Source organism: Echiichthys vipera, assembly GCF_963691815.1.
Source record: "Echiichthys vipera genome assembly, chromosome: 9".
NCBI classification, from domain to species: Eukaryota; Metazoa; Chordata; class Actinopteri; order Perciformes; family Trachinidae; genus Echiichthys; species Echiichthys vipera.
Window position 1 is genome coordinate 17,918,827 of NC_139834.1, and position 17,168 is coordinate 17,935,994.

General features: G+C 44.5%; 1 protein-coding gene across 5 annotated transcripts in view; it reads right to left on the minus strand.

Moving 5' to 3' along the window:
* Nucleotides 1-17,168, minus strand: part of l1cama (L1 cell adhesion molecule, paralog a) — a 40,021-nt gene that overhangs the window by 7,383 nt on the left and 15,470 nt on the right. For 2 of the 5 annotated variants that reach the window (XM_083920892.1, XM_083920891.1), the window contains exons 2-18: nt 10,521-10,860; nt 9,208-9,222; nt 7,444-7,546; nt 6,739-6,941; nt 5,637-5,759; nt 5,066-5,236; nt 4,166-4,280; nt 3,802-3,986; nt 2,814-2,945; nt 2,590-2,736; nt 2,392-2,503; nt 1,871-2,031; nt 1,475-1,634; nt 897-1,021; nt 674-775; nt 241-438; nt 80-150 (exon numbers count right to left, since the gene is read on the minus strand). In XM_083920892.1, the coding sequence (XP_083777018.1) occupies nt 80-150; nt 241-438; nt 674-775; nt 897-1,021; nt 1,475-1,634; nt 1,871-2,031; nt 2,392-2,503; nt 2,590-2,736; nt 2,814-2,945; nt 3,802-3,986; nt 4,166-4,280; nt 5,066-5,236; nt 5,637-5,759; nt 6,739-6,941; nt 7,444-7,546; nt 9,208-9,222; nt 10,521-10,650 (2,253 nt within the window). In that variant the 5' untranslated portion in view covers nt 10,651-10,860. Of the gene's footprint in view, nt 1-79; nt 151-240; nt 439-673; nt 776-896; nt 1,022-1,474; nt 1,635-1,870; nt 2,032-2,391; nt 2,504-2,589; nt 2,737-2,813; nt 2,946-3,801; nt 3,987-4,165; nt 4,281-5,065; nt 5,237-5,636; nt 5,760-6,738; nt 6,942-7,443; nt 7,547-9,207; nt 9,223-9,861; nt 9,900-10,520; nt 10,861-17,168 lie in introns of those variants that run through there. The other 3 variants (XM_083920894.1, XM_083920893.1, XM_083920895.1) reach the window with 2 other exon arrangements.

Here is a 17,168-nt window from a genome sequence, read left to right on the forward strand (position 1 = left end):
ACAACCAATACATCACAAACAGTTTTTCTTTTTTTAATTAGTTTGATGATGCTTCAGATAATTAGTACATTCAATGTACCTCCCAGGTGATGCCCAGGGTGCCTGTGTCTTTGGACTCACTCCTAACATCTTCAGGATTATTATCTGGAGCTGTGATTCGAGGAAACATTACATTGTAGTGTAATTCAGGGTTCACATTGAGACTGAAAACTTGTGGTCACAAAAACACTGGCTCCTAACCTTCAGCAGGTGTGTTGTGGATTTCAGACGGCTTGCTGGGGTCGCTCTTTCCCACATAATTTATGGCAATGACGCGGAAACGGTAGGACACATAGGGCCACAGAGTGAGGCTAGCACGCTCCTTGTTTCCGTCTTCTCTCATCAGTTCTTCCCAACCCCTTTCCTTCGAACCCTGGTCCTCAAATTCAACCACATACCCTGCAGAGAGAGACGGGAAGAGTCAGGATGTAATCACTAAGTAACCAATAGAAACGTAACTAAACACTCAGTGGTGATAAAGTCATATTAAGACACTTTGAGCTTTACAAAAGTCCGAAGCTGCACATCAAATAACAATACTGTCCAAGTAATGAAAACAGAGCAGTCTTTCATTTGACCAGAGGAAGATTAATGATATGGGTTTATTGCTTGTGTGTGTTTATCTGTACTAAACCTAGCACGGGGCTGTTGTGGTCGTCTCCAGGAGTCCAGCTGAGGGTGACCGCACGATGTCTAGGTTCAGTGATCTGGAGGGCAATAGGAGGGTCCGGACGATCTGAAGAGGACAACAATAATATCATTACCGCAACTACCCTGCACACTGCTTGTCTTAACAAATACGAAAAACATATATGAAAATTACTGAACATTAAACAGCATATGATCAGTGATTTTACCCCATAAAGTAAGGGTGGCACTAGCTTCAGCCATGTCAAGCTTAGTGATGACCTGGCAGGTGTACACGCCCTCATCATCTTCTTCCACATTAGTTATTTTCAGGTCTGGTCCATCAAATGTGTATCTGAGGAAATACGGTCATAATAGTTATCCTCATCTTCCTCCGCCTTTTTAATATGACTACCACCCTTTATTTATTATCATCACTCCCTTTTCCTACTAATTTTTTTCACCACGGTATGTAATTTATTTGTTTATGTAACAGGTACAATACAGAAAAACATGATTACATGGGGAGAAATAAATGTAATATAGGGTGTGTTACTGATTTGGCTTAAAACAACATATATATATACACAGTATATATATATATATATATACATATGTGTGTTTCTTAATTTTAGCTATTTTTATCGTATGTGTACGATATGACTAAAAGACAATAAATAGCCTACCTTTTAATAATAAATAGCCTTTTTTTAATGGACAAAACATGGATAAATGAACCATCCTGAGCATAGTTTTGAATATTATTCTCATGATTGTCAGTCATCTAATGTGTAGAATTTAGTCTTACTTTTCATCAATGTCGGACTCAAAGATCTTTTTATCGTTCTTTCTCCACTGAATAAGCGGAGAGCCGAGTTTGGGGTCAACAAGGTAAAGACAGGTGAAGATTGTTGTGTTTCCACGCTGCACCTTTAGATCCTGCGGAGGTGACAGGATCACTGTCCTGTCTGGATTAGAAAGCAAGTAGACACACAACCATATGACAAGCTGCAACATCTGCTGCAAAGGTGTGTGTGTGTGTGTGTGTGTGTGTGTGCATGTGTGTGTGTGTGTGTGTGTGTGTGTGTGTGTGTGTGTATGTGTGTGTGTGTGTGTGTGTGTGTGTGTGTGTGTGTGTGTGTGTGTGTGTGTGTGTGTGTGTGTGTGTGTGTGTGTGTGTGTGTGTGTGTGTGTGTCCACTCACTGAGCACTTCCAGCTCAGCACTAACGGACAAGTTGGTGTTCTGTACAGAGCAGGTATAGAAGCCCTGGTCGTCGTGGGTGACATTAGAGATCTCAAGCACCCCGTTGGTGAGCAGGTTCACTCTGGGATCTGCCAGAAGGGAGGAGGTGCTGCTGCTCTCCCTAGAACAGACACACACGTGCACCCAAAAACCCACATTAGAAACTTGGCAAGCGGAGTAAGAAACAAACCTTTACAGCTACTGCAGGGGACTAATAACCACCAGTTCAATTGCCACTTTGCCCATTTTAACCAAAAAAGAACAAAGCCTGGTTGGATGCCTGACAGTCTGACAAAATTCACAGTCAAAGCCCAGATGTAACAGCATTTGGCTGTTAATTTATGCATATGTAGTGCTACCTACGCAATAATGTCACCTCTGTGAAATTTGTTAAAACAGAAATCTGCCAAAAAACATGCTAGATTACAATACATTGCAATGAAACGCAAATGGAATAGAATAAGGTGGTTATGAGCCTCACCATGTGACTTTAGGTTTTGGAGAGCCAAACGTCTCACACTCCAGTGAAGCCTTCTGACCCTCTGTACATGTGTATGTATTCCCATCCTCAGTAAGGATCTGGGGGGACAGCTCTGTAACAACACACACAAAGATAAATGAGACACACATAAACCTACACACACAACTCTGCTAAATAAGAGGCAAAGCAGACATTCACCAATGACATAGACGTTGGTGTTGGTGAGTATGGTTCCGTGCTTGTTGGAGGCCTGGCACTGGTAGATTGCGGTGTCTCCAAAGTTGACATCCTTCAGGATTAGAGATCCGCTTTCTGTCAAAGAACGTCTGGAGTCCTTGTCGGTTTCTGTTAATAAACATGCAGTCAGAACACGCGCATTCTCCGAGGTTGTGGTATGTTTATGCAGTTGAGTATGCACTGACCTGAGAGGGGGATCCCATTGATGGTCCACCTGATGGTAGGAGAGGGGATGCCGTCTGCATGGCAATCCAGCCTGACAGTCTCACCCGGGGCATATAACTGACTGGGTGGCTCCTTGATCCAGTAAGGAGCCGCTACCGGGGACGGCATATATTAATTACACACAGTAAAAGCAAAGTATATAACATTCTTAAGTTACATAGCACCTAAACACAAAACAGTACTCAGTGAGACTGACTGAGACTGATACTTGAGAATGATAGGTCACACCCTACAGTGCAAGTTGTCAAGCGCAAATGATCGCCTAACTGTTTTGTTGTACTTTAAAAGGCACTCATTTTACTCATTCATTTTACAAGTCAAGATCTGTTTACTAGTCACAGGGAGTACAACTCAGCTTATGACAGTTGTGTAATATATTCTGCTCTTCCTAGAGCTGTGTTCCCCGTTGTCTGTAAATAAATAGTATTTTGAAAAGGTGTTATGTCAGACTTAAAGACCGGACAGAAAATGACTTAATTGACATCACCTGATGGGTATCTTAGTTTGGGCTCGGAAACCTTTTTTTTTTTTTTTACAGAAAGCCTGCTACCAAGGGGACAAGCTTTAGAGAGGTGAAAGATTGCTTGGCAGGGATCTAAAGAAAGATGCTATCAAGTGGCATTATGGGAAGTGCAGGAGTTTGACCCATACTAGGGACTAAAAGTCTGGATATCTCTGTGTTTTTCTTATCTGACTCTAGCAAGTGCCTTAACAGTGTTAAAGTGCTAACCTTAATCACTCGAGTACTTAATAAGCCTTTATCTAAGAAATAAGGTGAAGAATTAATTTAAGGTATAAACAGTGAGTCCGCACACCAGAGTCTGCTCCTAAAAGTGTTTAATGCTATATTGTAACGTTTCGTGCCCCAGCCCTTCATCAGACATCAAGACATCTATGATGAAGGGCTGGGGCCTGAAACGTGAAAACAATAATATATGTGTGACATACCTTCCACAGTCACAGTGTAAGTGTGTGTGGCCTTCCCTTGGGAGTTCTCAGCTATACACTGGTACTCGCCCCCGTCGCTCTCAGAGATATTAGCAAAGCGCAGGCGGCGGTTGAACATGTCTCTAATGGTCCGAGAGTCAGACATCTCGCCATCCTTCCTGAGCCACGAAACTTTGGGAGTTGGACTACAGAGGAGGAAAGAGGAGAGGAAGAGGTGTAGCAGCAGGAATGGGAAGGATGTGGAGAGAGGAGAGGAAGGTAGGAGGAGAGAGAGATGGATGAGGGACAGGTAAGATTGCTTAAAGGTGCAGCTCAAGTTTTCTGATTGATGGGTGCTCACACATGCACACACACAGACACTCACAGGCCTTGGACGATGCACTCAAGCTCGATGGTCTGGCCCCTGAGGGCATGGTAAGTGCTGTGGCTTCCAGTAGGTCTCATCATGTGAGGCCTCCTGTTCCGCAGTACAGAGTTGGCTGGAGAAAGAGAAGTGGAAACACAAAGACACATACATATGTATGGGTAATTTTTTAAATTGCCGTGCTGCTGACACAGCAGAACTTTAAGAGACTCTGACCAACACGTGCACACAGATGCAGGGTGTGGAATCATGTGTAGAAGACTGTACTTTTCTAACAGTAAATCATAGAGATTTTACACACACACACACACACACACACACACACACACACACACAGAGGTCCCATGTTAACATGTGCTCATCTTTCTGACCTCTCGTTGGGCCACAGATGCTGGAAGCCACATCTCAGTGTGAGCTGCATCTCATTACAACTGGGCTGAGGAGGTGATGGGCCCCCTGTCAGCTCTGTGACCGTCTGCTGGATACAGTATTGCTTTGGTCAGCACATGCCTCCACATGGGGGTGGGTTGACTTTGGTTTAAATAGGCCTCAGTGGTTCTCAACAAATGTGGCTACGTTCAGTATAATACTGTGTGTGCCAATTTGATATACAGACCTGTAAAGTGTTTTACTGTAAGGGCATTCTCTGATATAAAGATAACAAGTAAGACCATTTTAGAGCGATGTCACTGCCGATCCATACAGGCCATCTTTTAAAATGAATGCATTTTACAATATTTAAGAAAAATTGGTCATCGGATGGATTGCTATGAAATTTGCCCATTGCAGAGTTCATTGCTTAGAAATCTGAATAAAAGCAGTGTTAGCCTCAAGATGCATTTCTGGTGCTCAGTTTAGGTCTGACGTAAAGTCAGTCAGTTGATCCAGAGCAAAACTCACAGGGGTTTACAGCCAGAGTGATGGGTTCCTTTGCCAGAATGGTGCGTGTGGCCAGGTACTGGACATTGCAGGTGTAGTCATTCCTGCTGTCCTCAGTTGTCAAATGAGCAAAGTATAGGTTGCCATCCTTCCCCACCACCACCCGTTCGCTGAGCTGGATATGGTGTAGCCCTGTAGAGAGAGAAGGAGGGAGAGAGAGGACATGAGAGGGAAATTAATGACAGATGGAGGCAGTGGGAAAATGAGAAACAAGGGAGGAGGCATAGAGATACAATAGGATGAGAGAAATAGAAAAATGACGATAAAGAATCAGAATAGCAGTAAGAATAGACACTTCTCAGGGCTACAAAATGTACTGAATACATAAAAACCCCATCCAGGGACAGGTATGAAGGGATACTCTGGACATCTAAACAGAAAATAGGTGATATTGTTTCGGGAATAAATAATTAACTACCTCACTATGATGTGAGTGGACAACAAAAGGATAGTTAGGTAGTCTAAGTAGCAGATTTATTGAGGAGACAGGAAGGATATAATGGGAGGAGAGATGGAAAGGTAATGTACTCACTCCAGTCCATCCAGTGAATGATAGGCTCCATAGAGCTCTGCGGGGGGTTGCACTTCAGAATGATACTGTTTCCCTCTTCAGACTTCACATTAACCTTTTTTTCTTTCTGCTGAGTTGGGGGAACTAAAGGGAGGCAAGCGAAGACAAACACACACCTGTAAGTCTGCGTAGATACACACGTGTATACAAACACGTACATGACTACCCGTGTACACATTTACAGTGTCATGTAAAGATTTCCTGAAGCCATCCATCCACATCATTTATCAACTTAAGCACACAATGAAATGGATAAGGAGTATTTTTGTAAAACCCCATTTGAGGAACTTTAAGACTCTAGGGAGAAGTGTGTGAGAGGGCGCCCGATTGTCTTTCGCCTTGCAGAAGTAAAATGATGTGATTTGTGAGTCACTCCTCCCCTCTGCCCATTGTACCCTGCAGGAGAACTGACTGAAGAGAAGAGTGCTTCACATGACATCAACTCAAGAGCGTTTCTGGGGAAACCGTTGTCAGGGAAACTGTGAAGGAAGGAGGTCACCCAAGAGAGAGCCAGTCGCACAGGTGGATGGATACACAGAGGTGTTCTTTATGTTTGCCCAGGGGCCCATGTGTGTGCCTGTGCATGTGCGTACCTGAGTATATGCTGATTATCATGTTATTGCATGTAATTATGTTCCGGGCGGCGGTACTCTGAGCTCCCGGTGTGAGCCTCCATCTGCTAACAAATGAGCTCTCTATAATGCAGGGCAAGGAAAAGGTTTGTACTCTGGCTCCGCTCAAAGCTTTGTAAATCGCTCTGTTATTGCTGATAAAAACAACAACAACACAGCTCGCTTCTAAACTGGACCTTGAAGGCATTTACAGGAGCCCTAACACTGAGACTGATCTATAAAAAAAAAAATACATGCAACTCCTCTAATGTGTTGCAACTTGTTTGAAAACACATCAGAGGAGATTTGATTAGTTTGATATCATTTCAAAGCCAAAAATAACAAATCAGAAAACCATGACTGGATCTGAAAAATCTTCCAATTTAATGACTGTGTCTCAATAACTGGTCAGTGGTTGCTTTGGGATTAATCGGCCATCAGCGTATTCTTACCATCAGTGTTTAGTATGGCCTCATTAGAGACGGCTGTCCCCAGCTCGTTGGACGCGTAGCAGACGTATTTGGCTTGGTACTGCCTTATGTTTTCCATGGTGTTACTCAGTGTGTAGAATGCGAATGAGCCAGAGCGCTCAGAAACCTTCAGCTCTGGGTCACTGCCCGGGTCAAACTCCTCTCCATCCTTTGTCCATCGGAAACTTGAGCAAAGACAAAAAAGAATATGGTGATCACTCAAATTTAGTAAAAAAAATAATAATTTCCATGCCTTTGAAAAAGCAGACACCACATATAAGATCTCCTTACATGTCACTGAATTTGAGGAAACAAATGATTTGATGCAAAATTCACATGAGATGCACCGGTGGGACTCGTAAGCTTGTGATGTGTAATTGCGACATTCATCTTTTCCTTGGCAATTGGAGCGGTTTTCCACTTCAGTGCAGCTAAGACACTCTAAAAAAAGATTGCTTGAGGGCTTAATGACATTTATCCCCCTGTTGAAATGAGAACTCTGACTGGGAGAAGCTGTGCTCTCATGTTATACTAATATGTAGATGTCAGCTGAACAAGGAGAGGGAAGGTCACTGTTCTCAGTTGTCTAAAAAGATAACCGTGGCTATGCTTCTCCGTGGCATCTTTAGACTGCTTGTGCAGATGCAAAGTGTTTGTGCAGATGTATTTGTTTGCTTGCTGACTAACATGGGCTGAGGGTTGCTGGTCGCTTCACAGCTCATGACGAGATCTTCAACACTGAAGACTGTGACGGACTCTGGCTGTGTGATGATCATTGGAGGCCTCTTGACTGCAGGGAGCAAAAAGGAGTCAGTTCTGTCACAACACCAGTTATAAAGCAGGTGTACATATTACACGCTTAGGTGGTTTAAAATAGATTGGGACACATGCACACACTCAGAATAGCGCTGCAGTCTTACATGACCTGCTTTTATTCTGCATGCTGCTGTGACACACACACACACACATACATCGTCCCATTGTAACACACACATCTCTACGGCTGTCTGTAATGGCTTAGCAAACAGCCCAGAATAACCAGACACAACTCGTTTTTGTATAGTTTAACAGCTGCCGATAAGTATATTCAAGTCAATATAACTTAAAAAGACTCCCCAGAGAAGGAGATGAAATGTAGGGCAAGGAAAAGAGTGTGAGTAAGAGAGCGGGCAGAGAAAATGGGTTGAGATGAGAGGAAATTGATATAGCATAATGTAAGAGGGAGAACTCATGTAAAAAGAGATATATGGCACAGTGGTCTCTGTGAGGCTGAGAGATAGGAGGAGGAAGGGAAAGAGTCTGTTGGGAAATGAAGCAGGGATTTTGATGGGAAAAAAAGTAATGACCACCAGAAGAGATTTCTCCTTTTCTGTCACCCCCTGTCCATAACAGCCATAAAGCAATGCCTCGATAGCAGACTCAGAAAAGCCAAACATGCTGGGATTTGCAGTGAATGCCGTATGAAGCAGCATGTTTGATTTTTCCACCTGCTTTATGGCCCATGTTGTATTTTTATGTTGTTTTCAATACTTATAGACAGAAATGTAAATCTTCTTACCCACATAGCTTCAGTGACTATACACTGTTGGCTGTTTGCAGTGGAATAGAGGTCACAGCTTCATATTTGTTGGTAGAGTCTTTAATTTGACTTAAAGGGAAATAGACAGAGCCGGAGATGAATTTACATTATGTAGGTAAACGGGTAAAGGAGGGCACCTTACGGAGGGGGTAGATGAGAAGAAAGCGATGGAGATGGAGAGATGAGTGGACAGGGGAGATGGATGAAAGTGCAGCAAAGAAAGAGCACGTACAGAGAAACTGAGCAAAGGGAGACAGAGGTTGAGGGAAAGAAAACAAACAAGGGGTAGATTCTCAGAGAGACGGATGGAGAGTGAGGGAATTTAATGAAAGAATTCCCACTGATAGAGGAAATAAGCCCATTTCCTCAGCTGATCAAATTGAAGTTTGGGCTGCGGGCGCAGCTCCATTATTGGCAGAGGAGGAGAGGAGCCGGTGCTTAGTTCTTTAACACTCTTTATTTCCCTGTGTCTTTGATCTGACAGCCCCGCTGCCTCCTTATAGACAGCAGCTCCTCACACTTCCTCCTCTGTGCTTCTACAGGGATCTCACCTACTGGGAGCCGATGGTGCTAAACACACACTCACATACAGAGAAAAGGCACACAGAAACAGGCGCATGTTCACAATACGACACACACACACACACACACACACACACCCTCACGTACAAACACGTGCATGAAATTGAAATAGATGCATAAACACAGACACACACGCAGACACTGTAAATGCACACTGACTGATTCATTAAAGTGCAGCACAGGGCTGGGTAGAAAAAATAACCTCTCTGGAATAATGAAAGTGTTTACAATAAGCACTGCCAGCACCTGCATTAAGACAGATAGATGTCAATAAAGTTAAAAGCACTTACGATCACTTATGTGGTCTGTTAGTCCACAGTGGTGGCCAGAGGAAAAGCAATGAGGGAAAAAAAACATTTTAGTTACAGTTAACAAGGAGAAAGACATGGTTAATGGACAGATAGATAGATATATCGACAGACAGACAGACAGACAGACAGATAGACAGATAGACAGATAGATAGATAGATAGATAGATAGATAGATAGATAGATAGATAGATAGATAGATAGATGTTCCACTTATAATTGAGCAAAGATTATAATACTTGGACGATAAAGCAGTGTAATGTCTCCTGTAATGGAGGGTAGCTTTTAACCCGACCTCCTTGACACAGATCCTGACACATCTCATATTATTGATCCCCATCACTGCCCCAGTGACTCTCATTGACATGCCAGAGGCTCGCTAATTGAAAGGCAGAGGACACCTTGACCTTTTACAATCTTTGACCTGCTCCTCCTTCTTCCTCTTCCTCATCATCATCCTGCCTTCATTCATCCTCCACGGCCCTCTCACCTCCGTGTGTCTCCCTCATCCCCCCCACCCCCCACCCCCAACCCTTGGGGAATAAGAAGAAGGAAGAAGATTTACTGCATTTCATCAATGTTTACAGGTTATGCATGTGTGTCGAAGTGCGCGTGATATCTCCTTTGTACACGCACTTTTGAAGTCTGTGTGGGTGGTGAAGGACTGTGACTCACTGCAAGCAGATAAAGAGTGAACAACAAAAAAAGCAATGGAAACAATATTCCAACCCCCCACCCCCTCTCTCCTCTCTCTCTCTATTGGAGCTCTGTGGGCAGCCGAGGAGATGAAGATCAATTTCCCTGCAGGTCCACAAGCTCAGCTGTATTTCTAATGCCCACATATTGCATTGAGGAGGAGGAAAAAATGAGAGCGAGTGAGGAGAGTGGATTTTTGTTGTATAATTCAATTGTTGATTAAATTACTCCCCTATCAGATTCTGGTTTGCACCAAGGAAACCAGATCAATAGTGGGGACTAATCAATGCAGTAGGAGGGGGATCTATTACAAAGTAATTAGACACACCAAAGGCACAGATGAGCGCTATCCAAAGAAATCTCAGACAGCGTAGTATTTCGAGCATAATAATGTAATCCAACCCTGAATACTGAGGTTACTGAAAGAGAAAACACATGTTGGTTCTGCTCATTTGCACTAATTAATCATGATGAAAGATCATTATTAGCTGTGCTTTGATGAATCAACAATGTAATTAACACAACAAATAGATCTTTGAACCTTGTTGAAGCATTCAGCTACAGTTGTTATGACTGGTGCAATATGAATCTGTACTCACAGTTGGAGGGTATGTGTATGGCTCCTTGGCTGGGCTGGGCAGCGAGGGAGAGGAGGAGGATGAGGAGGGGGAGGAGGCGAGAGGAGCACTGCCCCCTACTGCCAACCTGCTGTCGCTGCGTGTGAGGCATTGCTCACTGTCCCATCAAAGTCCCACCTGCTCACACACACTTACAGTAAAATACACACAGAGGGCAATGTACACACACACACTCATGCAGAGCAAGTGTGAGGCTTTTCTTTTCTTTTCCAGGAGGCCTCGTCTTTGCCTCGTTTTTTCCCCGTCTCTCCTTTCACTCTCTTCTGTAAGTCAGGTCCACGCCCTCCTGCTGGTCTCCCCTCTGAAAGATAAAAGAGAGGGGGGAGGTGAGGGGAGGACAAGTGGAGAAGCGAGAGGGAGGGGCAGAGGGGCCATGTGTCAGAATGGGAGAAAAATTACCCTGTGCCATGTGGTCAGACCTATACACAGGAGTTAACACGCCAATCGAGGGTCGACAATACACGACTCAACAAAAAAACACAGACCTATGCCTATGATTGAACCTGTTCCTGCAACAACAAAAAAAAGAGTCTCCATTTGGTTAATTACATGACCAGTGGTCCATATGGAAAGGCCAGTCAGCAGGACAGATGGACAGAATACCACAACAAGAAGCTGAACAGAGCCGCGCAGATGGGCTGTGGTCAGACAAATGCGGATTGATGAAGTGTCAAATTAGATAATATGCAAGACAGACAAACAGATAGTTGAGAATTAGCTTGACTGGGCTGTGTTGCATGAACTGAACAGTCCTTAGTATACTTGGGCGATAGTGCTGTGATATGTGCGCGATAAAGATGCTATCAGTCATGGTGAATGAGGCAAGCCACCCCTGATGGTAGTCTATCCATTCTCCATCTGTACCCTTGGATCCGGTCCTTGCCACAACATGCACACTGTCCTCCCCCACGGCACCACGCGGCGCAGCCCGCTGACTGTTTACACTACTCAGTATCACACACAAAGAACTGTTATGGCACACCGTGATTAAGACATACATGTGAGACAAAAGAAAAATGGCGATTATAGAGGGAGGATGCTTTTTGGCAGCCCTGCAGCAACAGCAGCCTGATTGAAAGAGTTCTGCCTCTGCACACTGATGTTCTTTGGCAATGCCACAGCAGAGCGGTGGGTGACCTTGGAGAGTGGGGTGGGGTGGGCTGGGGGGTGGTGAAGATGATGGAGAAGAGAGTGGTGGGTGAGAGGAGGATGGAGAGATGTGATTATCATTCATTTTCTGTTATCTAGAGGGTGATGTCTGGCCAGTTAATTACAGGGGATGTTTCCATGCCACTCAGTGAAAAACGTATTGAACAATAACCCAGAAAAGAGCAACCGGAATGTGAGATTTGTGTAAATCAACAAAGCCAAATTAGATGGAATTAAAGGCCCAACAAGAACGGAGTCCATAATAGGGCAGTTTTAACTAACAGCATTAGGATTAAATGAGCCTTCGCACTAACTTGCTCGCTTTGTTAGAAGAACGGCACAACGAGCATATAGAGAGGGAGAAGAAGGAGGGGTCGAAGTGGGTGGAGGACTTGAGGGAAAGATAAAGAGGAAAAGTGGGTCTAAAGAGGCAGGCAGAGAAGAAAGGGAGGTGGAGGTGAGGGAGGAGAGAGATAGAGTGGAGGAGGGAGGGTGAGAGGTGATGGAAGGAGTGGAGGTATATGGAAAGAGATGAAGAGGAGGAGGAGGAGGAGGAGAAGGGATGACAAAGGGTGACAGCTGTGACGCTAATCCCGTCCTTCCACTTGCACACATACACACACGTGCAAACTCCTCAACTCAGTGTGCATCATTTGTTCACTGTTCCTCTTGTTCCTCTTCTTCTCCTGTCCTTTTATCAGCTGCTTTAGTGGTTGTTCTCTGGAGACAGGGGGCCAATTACAGTGATCCGGTCTTAAACCAGCCTCTCCAAAATGCCATTAGAGGCAGATGAATGAAGCGGGGCCAGTCAGGGTATTAGTACTTGTGTTAATGTGATCTAAGGTGGGAGCTTGCCTATCAGTGCCCCCTCCAGAGAGCCCCCTCCGAGGGAAGCAAAGCAGGACGCTTGATTAATGGTCTGTCGTGCCATCGCTTGTCATGCCGCCAATCACAATTCGCCAAGAGAGTGTGCCGCGCATGCACTCTCGCACACTCAGGTACACATTCTTGGGCAGTAACAGACACACAAAGAAGCTTGCAAATGCATGGATAGACTAACAGAAAGGAAGGCAGGCAGTCACACACCTCGAGTGGTTTGACAGAAGAGATCAGACTGATAAAGGGGCATGGACCAGTGGGCTCCAGTCAGGAGGTAGACCTTGCCAAAGAATATTTCAGTCATGTTGAGTAGGAGCAGTAAAGGGGAACACTATAATGGGTGTGGGGAGAGGGGTGTGGGGGGGTTGCAAAGGAGGGACTGTGAGTAAAAGAGAGGCAGACACAGTGAGAAAGAGAGAGGGAGACGGAAATGGCATGGAAGGTTGCCATGTAATGAGGCCAGCCACCCAAACATGCTGATAGCACAGACTGATGTGGCCTGACACACTAGCACACAAATACACAAACACACACACACACACACACCAAGCTCCATTATCACAGAGGTGAGAGTCACTGACATCGAAGCTGATGCCTGATTTCACTTCTTCAGGGTGTCCGCTGTGCAGCTGTCAGCAGTCCAATCCCAGCCCTGTTACCTGCTTCATTGGACAGGGTCAAAGGTTGCGTCTGGGACGACTGCTTGCAGCTGGGCCGCGATGACCCGCCACGGTGTTTCTGAGTGCTTTTAAAAACTATTATCACCACCGGGATGTCAACGGGCGCCATCAGAAGTTGTTCAATCACGGGGAGATTGCAGAGCGAGCAGTGGCGTGTTGAGATTTGAGGGTGTGGTCGTTTTGTTTGTTTTTTTCAGCAAGAAAGCCTGACAGCAGAAAATTAGCTGCCAACAGGTCATGGATCAAACGAGCCAAATCGACCTAGTCAATTTTTGTAACGCCTTCAATTATTCATGAATTCCTGCTTTGAGGCGTTTTGCTTACAAAAACACAAACATTTAGTATTAGGCTGTTAGTGTTGCTATCATTAGTAGAATTTAATTGCTGCATGCCATTGTGTCGTACACCCCCCTTGTCATCCATTAGATAGAAAATTGCACCCTTCCTTTTTCTGCAAAATGTAGTAATTAGCATTAACTAGAAATGTTGGGTTTGCCAAGGACTTTGAATGCTGAATAGGCTCTCCTAACAGTGGAGGGGGCAACACACACATGAGATCAAACCTCTCGAGTCAAATCATGTTCAGTTTTACACATATTCTAATCCCCATCGTGCCAACCGCCCACATCTACATGAGAGACTTTTACGGTTTGCTTCATAGCCTCATGTATTCGTGTGAGGGGCTGCTATGTTGATGCATGTGGCCTGCTATATTTTCTCTCAACACAGTGAGTCATGCAAATATCAATTCTGAAAGCTTCTCTGTACTTTGATCATATGTGCGGCTCTACTGGTTTTGTATGTGTGTCTGTGTGTGTGTGTGTGTGTGTGTGTGCGTGCGTGCGTGCCTGTGTGTGTGTGTGTTTGTGTGTGTGCATGTTCAAACATGTGTGCAGGTCTTGTGTCCTGTCATGGCTTGCTTTTAAATATTAACTACCTCCAGCTGTGACGATGTGTAGGGGGAGAGGATGCGGGACAGAAGGGGGGGGGGGGGGTAAATGAATACATGCCCCCCCTTTACCCCTACTCTTCCCCCAGGGTTTGACTGTCTGAAGAAACATCAGGCTGAAAAGAGACGGACGGAGGGACGGGGAAGATGGGGTGACAAACGAAAAGAGCACTCACTAAGAGAAATGGACTGATGGGCACTGGAGGAGAGAGGCAGTGAAAGATGATAAGGGTCAACGAATAGTAAATGTGAGGAGTGAGGAGGGGGGTCTGAGAAACAAGGTGATGCTAGCGGGGGGTAAATGATGAGACCCCCTATGGAGTGAATTATTCATAGAAATCCCCTTCCTGCCAGCACAATTTGCCCTAAATTCACCCAAATTCATAATTCATTCACACCCCTCGCCATACATTTGGTTTGGTCCCAGACTGATGCTGTCCATCTATACCTGCCGTCTGATTCTCTACTTCACTACCTCCCCTCTTCTTCTCTCTGGCAGGGTCATACTTAATGCATGAGCCTGTTGCAGTGAGACAAGTCTCAGACCCACTTTGTCGCTACAGCAGAAAAATACCAAAAATCACGTGAAATAACACTGGCTACCTGTTTCTGCCTGACTCCACAATTCACTTCGTAATACAGACATATCTTTCATCATTCACTGCGGTCAAGATTGCATTTCCTACAAGTTTTTATCACGTTTTAGGAGCTGAGTACCTTTAATAGGAACCATCCAAGAACGATGAGAGCCCATTTTCCTGTCACCTTTTTATCAGTCTTCTTCTCCTCTCTCATCCCCCTTGGTAGCTGACACTAAAAGCTTTCTTCAATTCCCCTTCGATCACTTTTCAAAGTACATTTCTTAGTCTCTCTCTCTCTCCCCTCTCTTTCTCTTCGTACTGGCTGAATAAACTGCTGCGGTAGCACTCTGGCTTTGACAATAGGCAACGCGGCTGATTAATTTAATATTTGCAACTTTAATGGAAAAGGTGCTTTGCAGCACAGTGGAAAACCAATATCTCCTTCACGCCAGTAATTTAAGTTTAAAAAGACAAGGTAACGTGTTTCAAGACCGACGATCCATGGTCAACTCCAAATGGAAATTTACCAGCAGAAAAATGCTGCAGCTTATCTGGAATCAGGGTACACAGACAGCACATTTATCAATACCACTATTAGCATGAGCTCGGCCATTAGATGCAACTCCCACTAGTGTCAAATGCGGCAATAGAATTCACGCCATATTTTCCTGCGTTTTCAAGCACCTGCACCTCTTTCGAAGATCCCACCGCAACCCCACCCTGTTCTGTCAAGGGTTGGGGGTTAATATTGGAGTGACACAAAGCTGGAGAAAATAAAGGTTGTCAGAGGAGCCGTGAGGGCAACCGCCCACTCTCTCTCTCTCTCTCTCTCTCTCTCTCTCTCTCTCTCTCTCTCTATCTCTATCCGGGTTGCCATGACAACAGGGTCTCTACACAGCATCCCCCCTTGTACATACAAATTCAGTTATTCACACACATGGACACTAACGGGCTTGCGGTATCACTTACATATTCACACGCACGTACACACCCTCACTCATCTGCTGCCGCACACCGACAGGCCCTCCCTCAAACACACATACACATTCAAGTACAAATACTGGATATCTTCACATCTATACCATGTACGCATACTTAAACAGACATGTGGACACACATAACACCTGGACTTGACAGAAAGTGTTTAAGTTGCTCAAAGATTTATAAGATTAAATCATTTAGAGACTCATCCAATTGAAAGTTAAAATACAAAACGGAAGTACAGGATTCCCAAAGTCCTCTACAAATCTCTACTCTCCCTCTCTGTCTCCTTTATACACCACTGAACACGCACCAGGCAATCCCTCCTTTTGCCAAGACTACAAAAGAAGCTACCTCTGGCGTGATTTATTTATTGATGTTTTTCCCCCTTAAGACACAATGGGAAGGGTAGAATAAAAGAAGTAGTGAATAATTGAAGGAGAGGGAGTGGACTCATTAAGACATCCGTGAGGGCTGGAGAAAGAGAGGAGAGGTGGATGGAGAAAGAATAAAAGGGCAACACCAGCAGGGGAGATCACAAGGGGGTCGACAACAAAGTCGACAACAAAAAGTCTGAAAAATTCATTGGAGGTGAAAACAGACAGAGAGAACGCAGTGGGATGGAAAGAAGAAAAAGAGGTAAAAAAGACAGATGTGAGAAGATCTTGTTATGTGATCACTGACCAGTAAAAGCCCTGTAACGATCAAAAACAGGGGTGTTACCCTTAATGTGATGGTGTATCAGATTCCCTGCATGTGTGTGTGTGTGTTTTTGTGCACATGCGTCCATGTGTGTTGCAGCGTGCATCAGTAAAGATCGGCCAGCGTGTCAGCAGGTCAGCTAATCTCTCTTGTTAGCTAATGGAGCGGGTCTTGCAGATGGAGGGCTGCCTCTAGCTCTCACTGCTCTTAGCATGTTAGCTGCTGCTTACTTAACTCCACAACTGATAGATAATTTGCTTATGGTTTGCCTGTCAGTCAGTTACTCACTGACTGACAGGAAATGGAGATCAATGGTATCAATAACCAAAAAGGAACAATAAACAGAATGGAGCAGAATGGTGGTTTTGTGTGTTTGGGTAGAAAAAATCATGACTCTAGACTTGTGTATGGGAAAGTTAAATGAACACGCCTTTTTTTTTATTTCCTTTCAGTTCACCTGTAATGTCAAGAAATATGGAAAGTAAACAGACTTGTTGGTCAATCTCATTGGAAAAATAAACACAGTCAGCAACAAAGAAACATATCTAGTTGTTTTGTGTTCCCTAAATGAGAAACGTGTATTCTGTACATACATTCACACATCATGCATGCACACGCACGAGCATTAAGTCTCCTTCCACTGCTGCGCTGTTGCCTGTGGGCGTCATTTGCTTCATTAGCAGCAGCA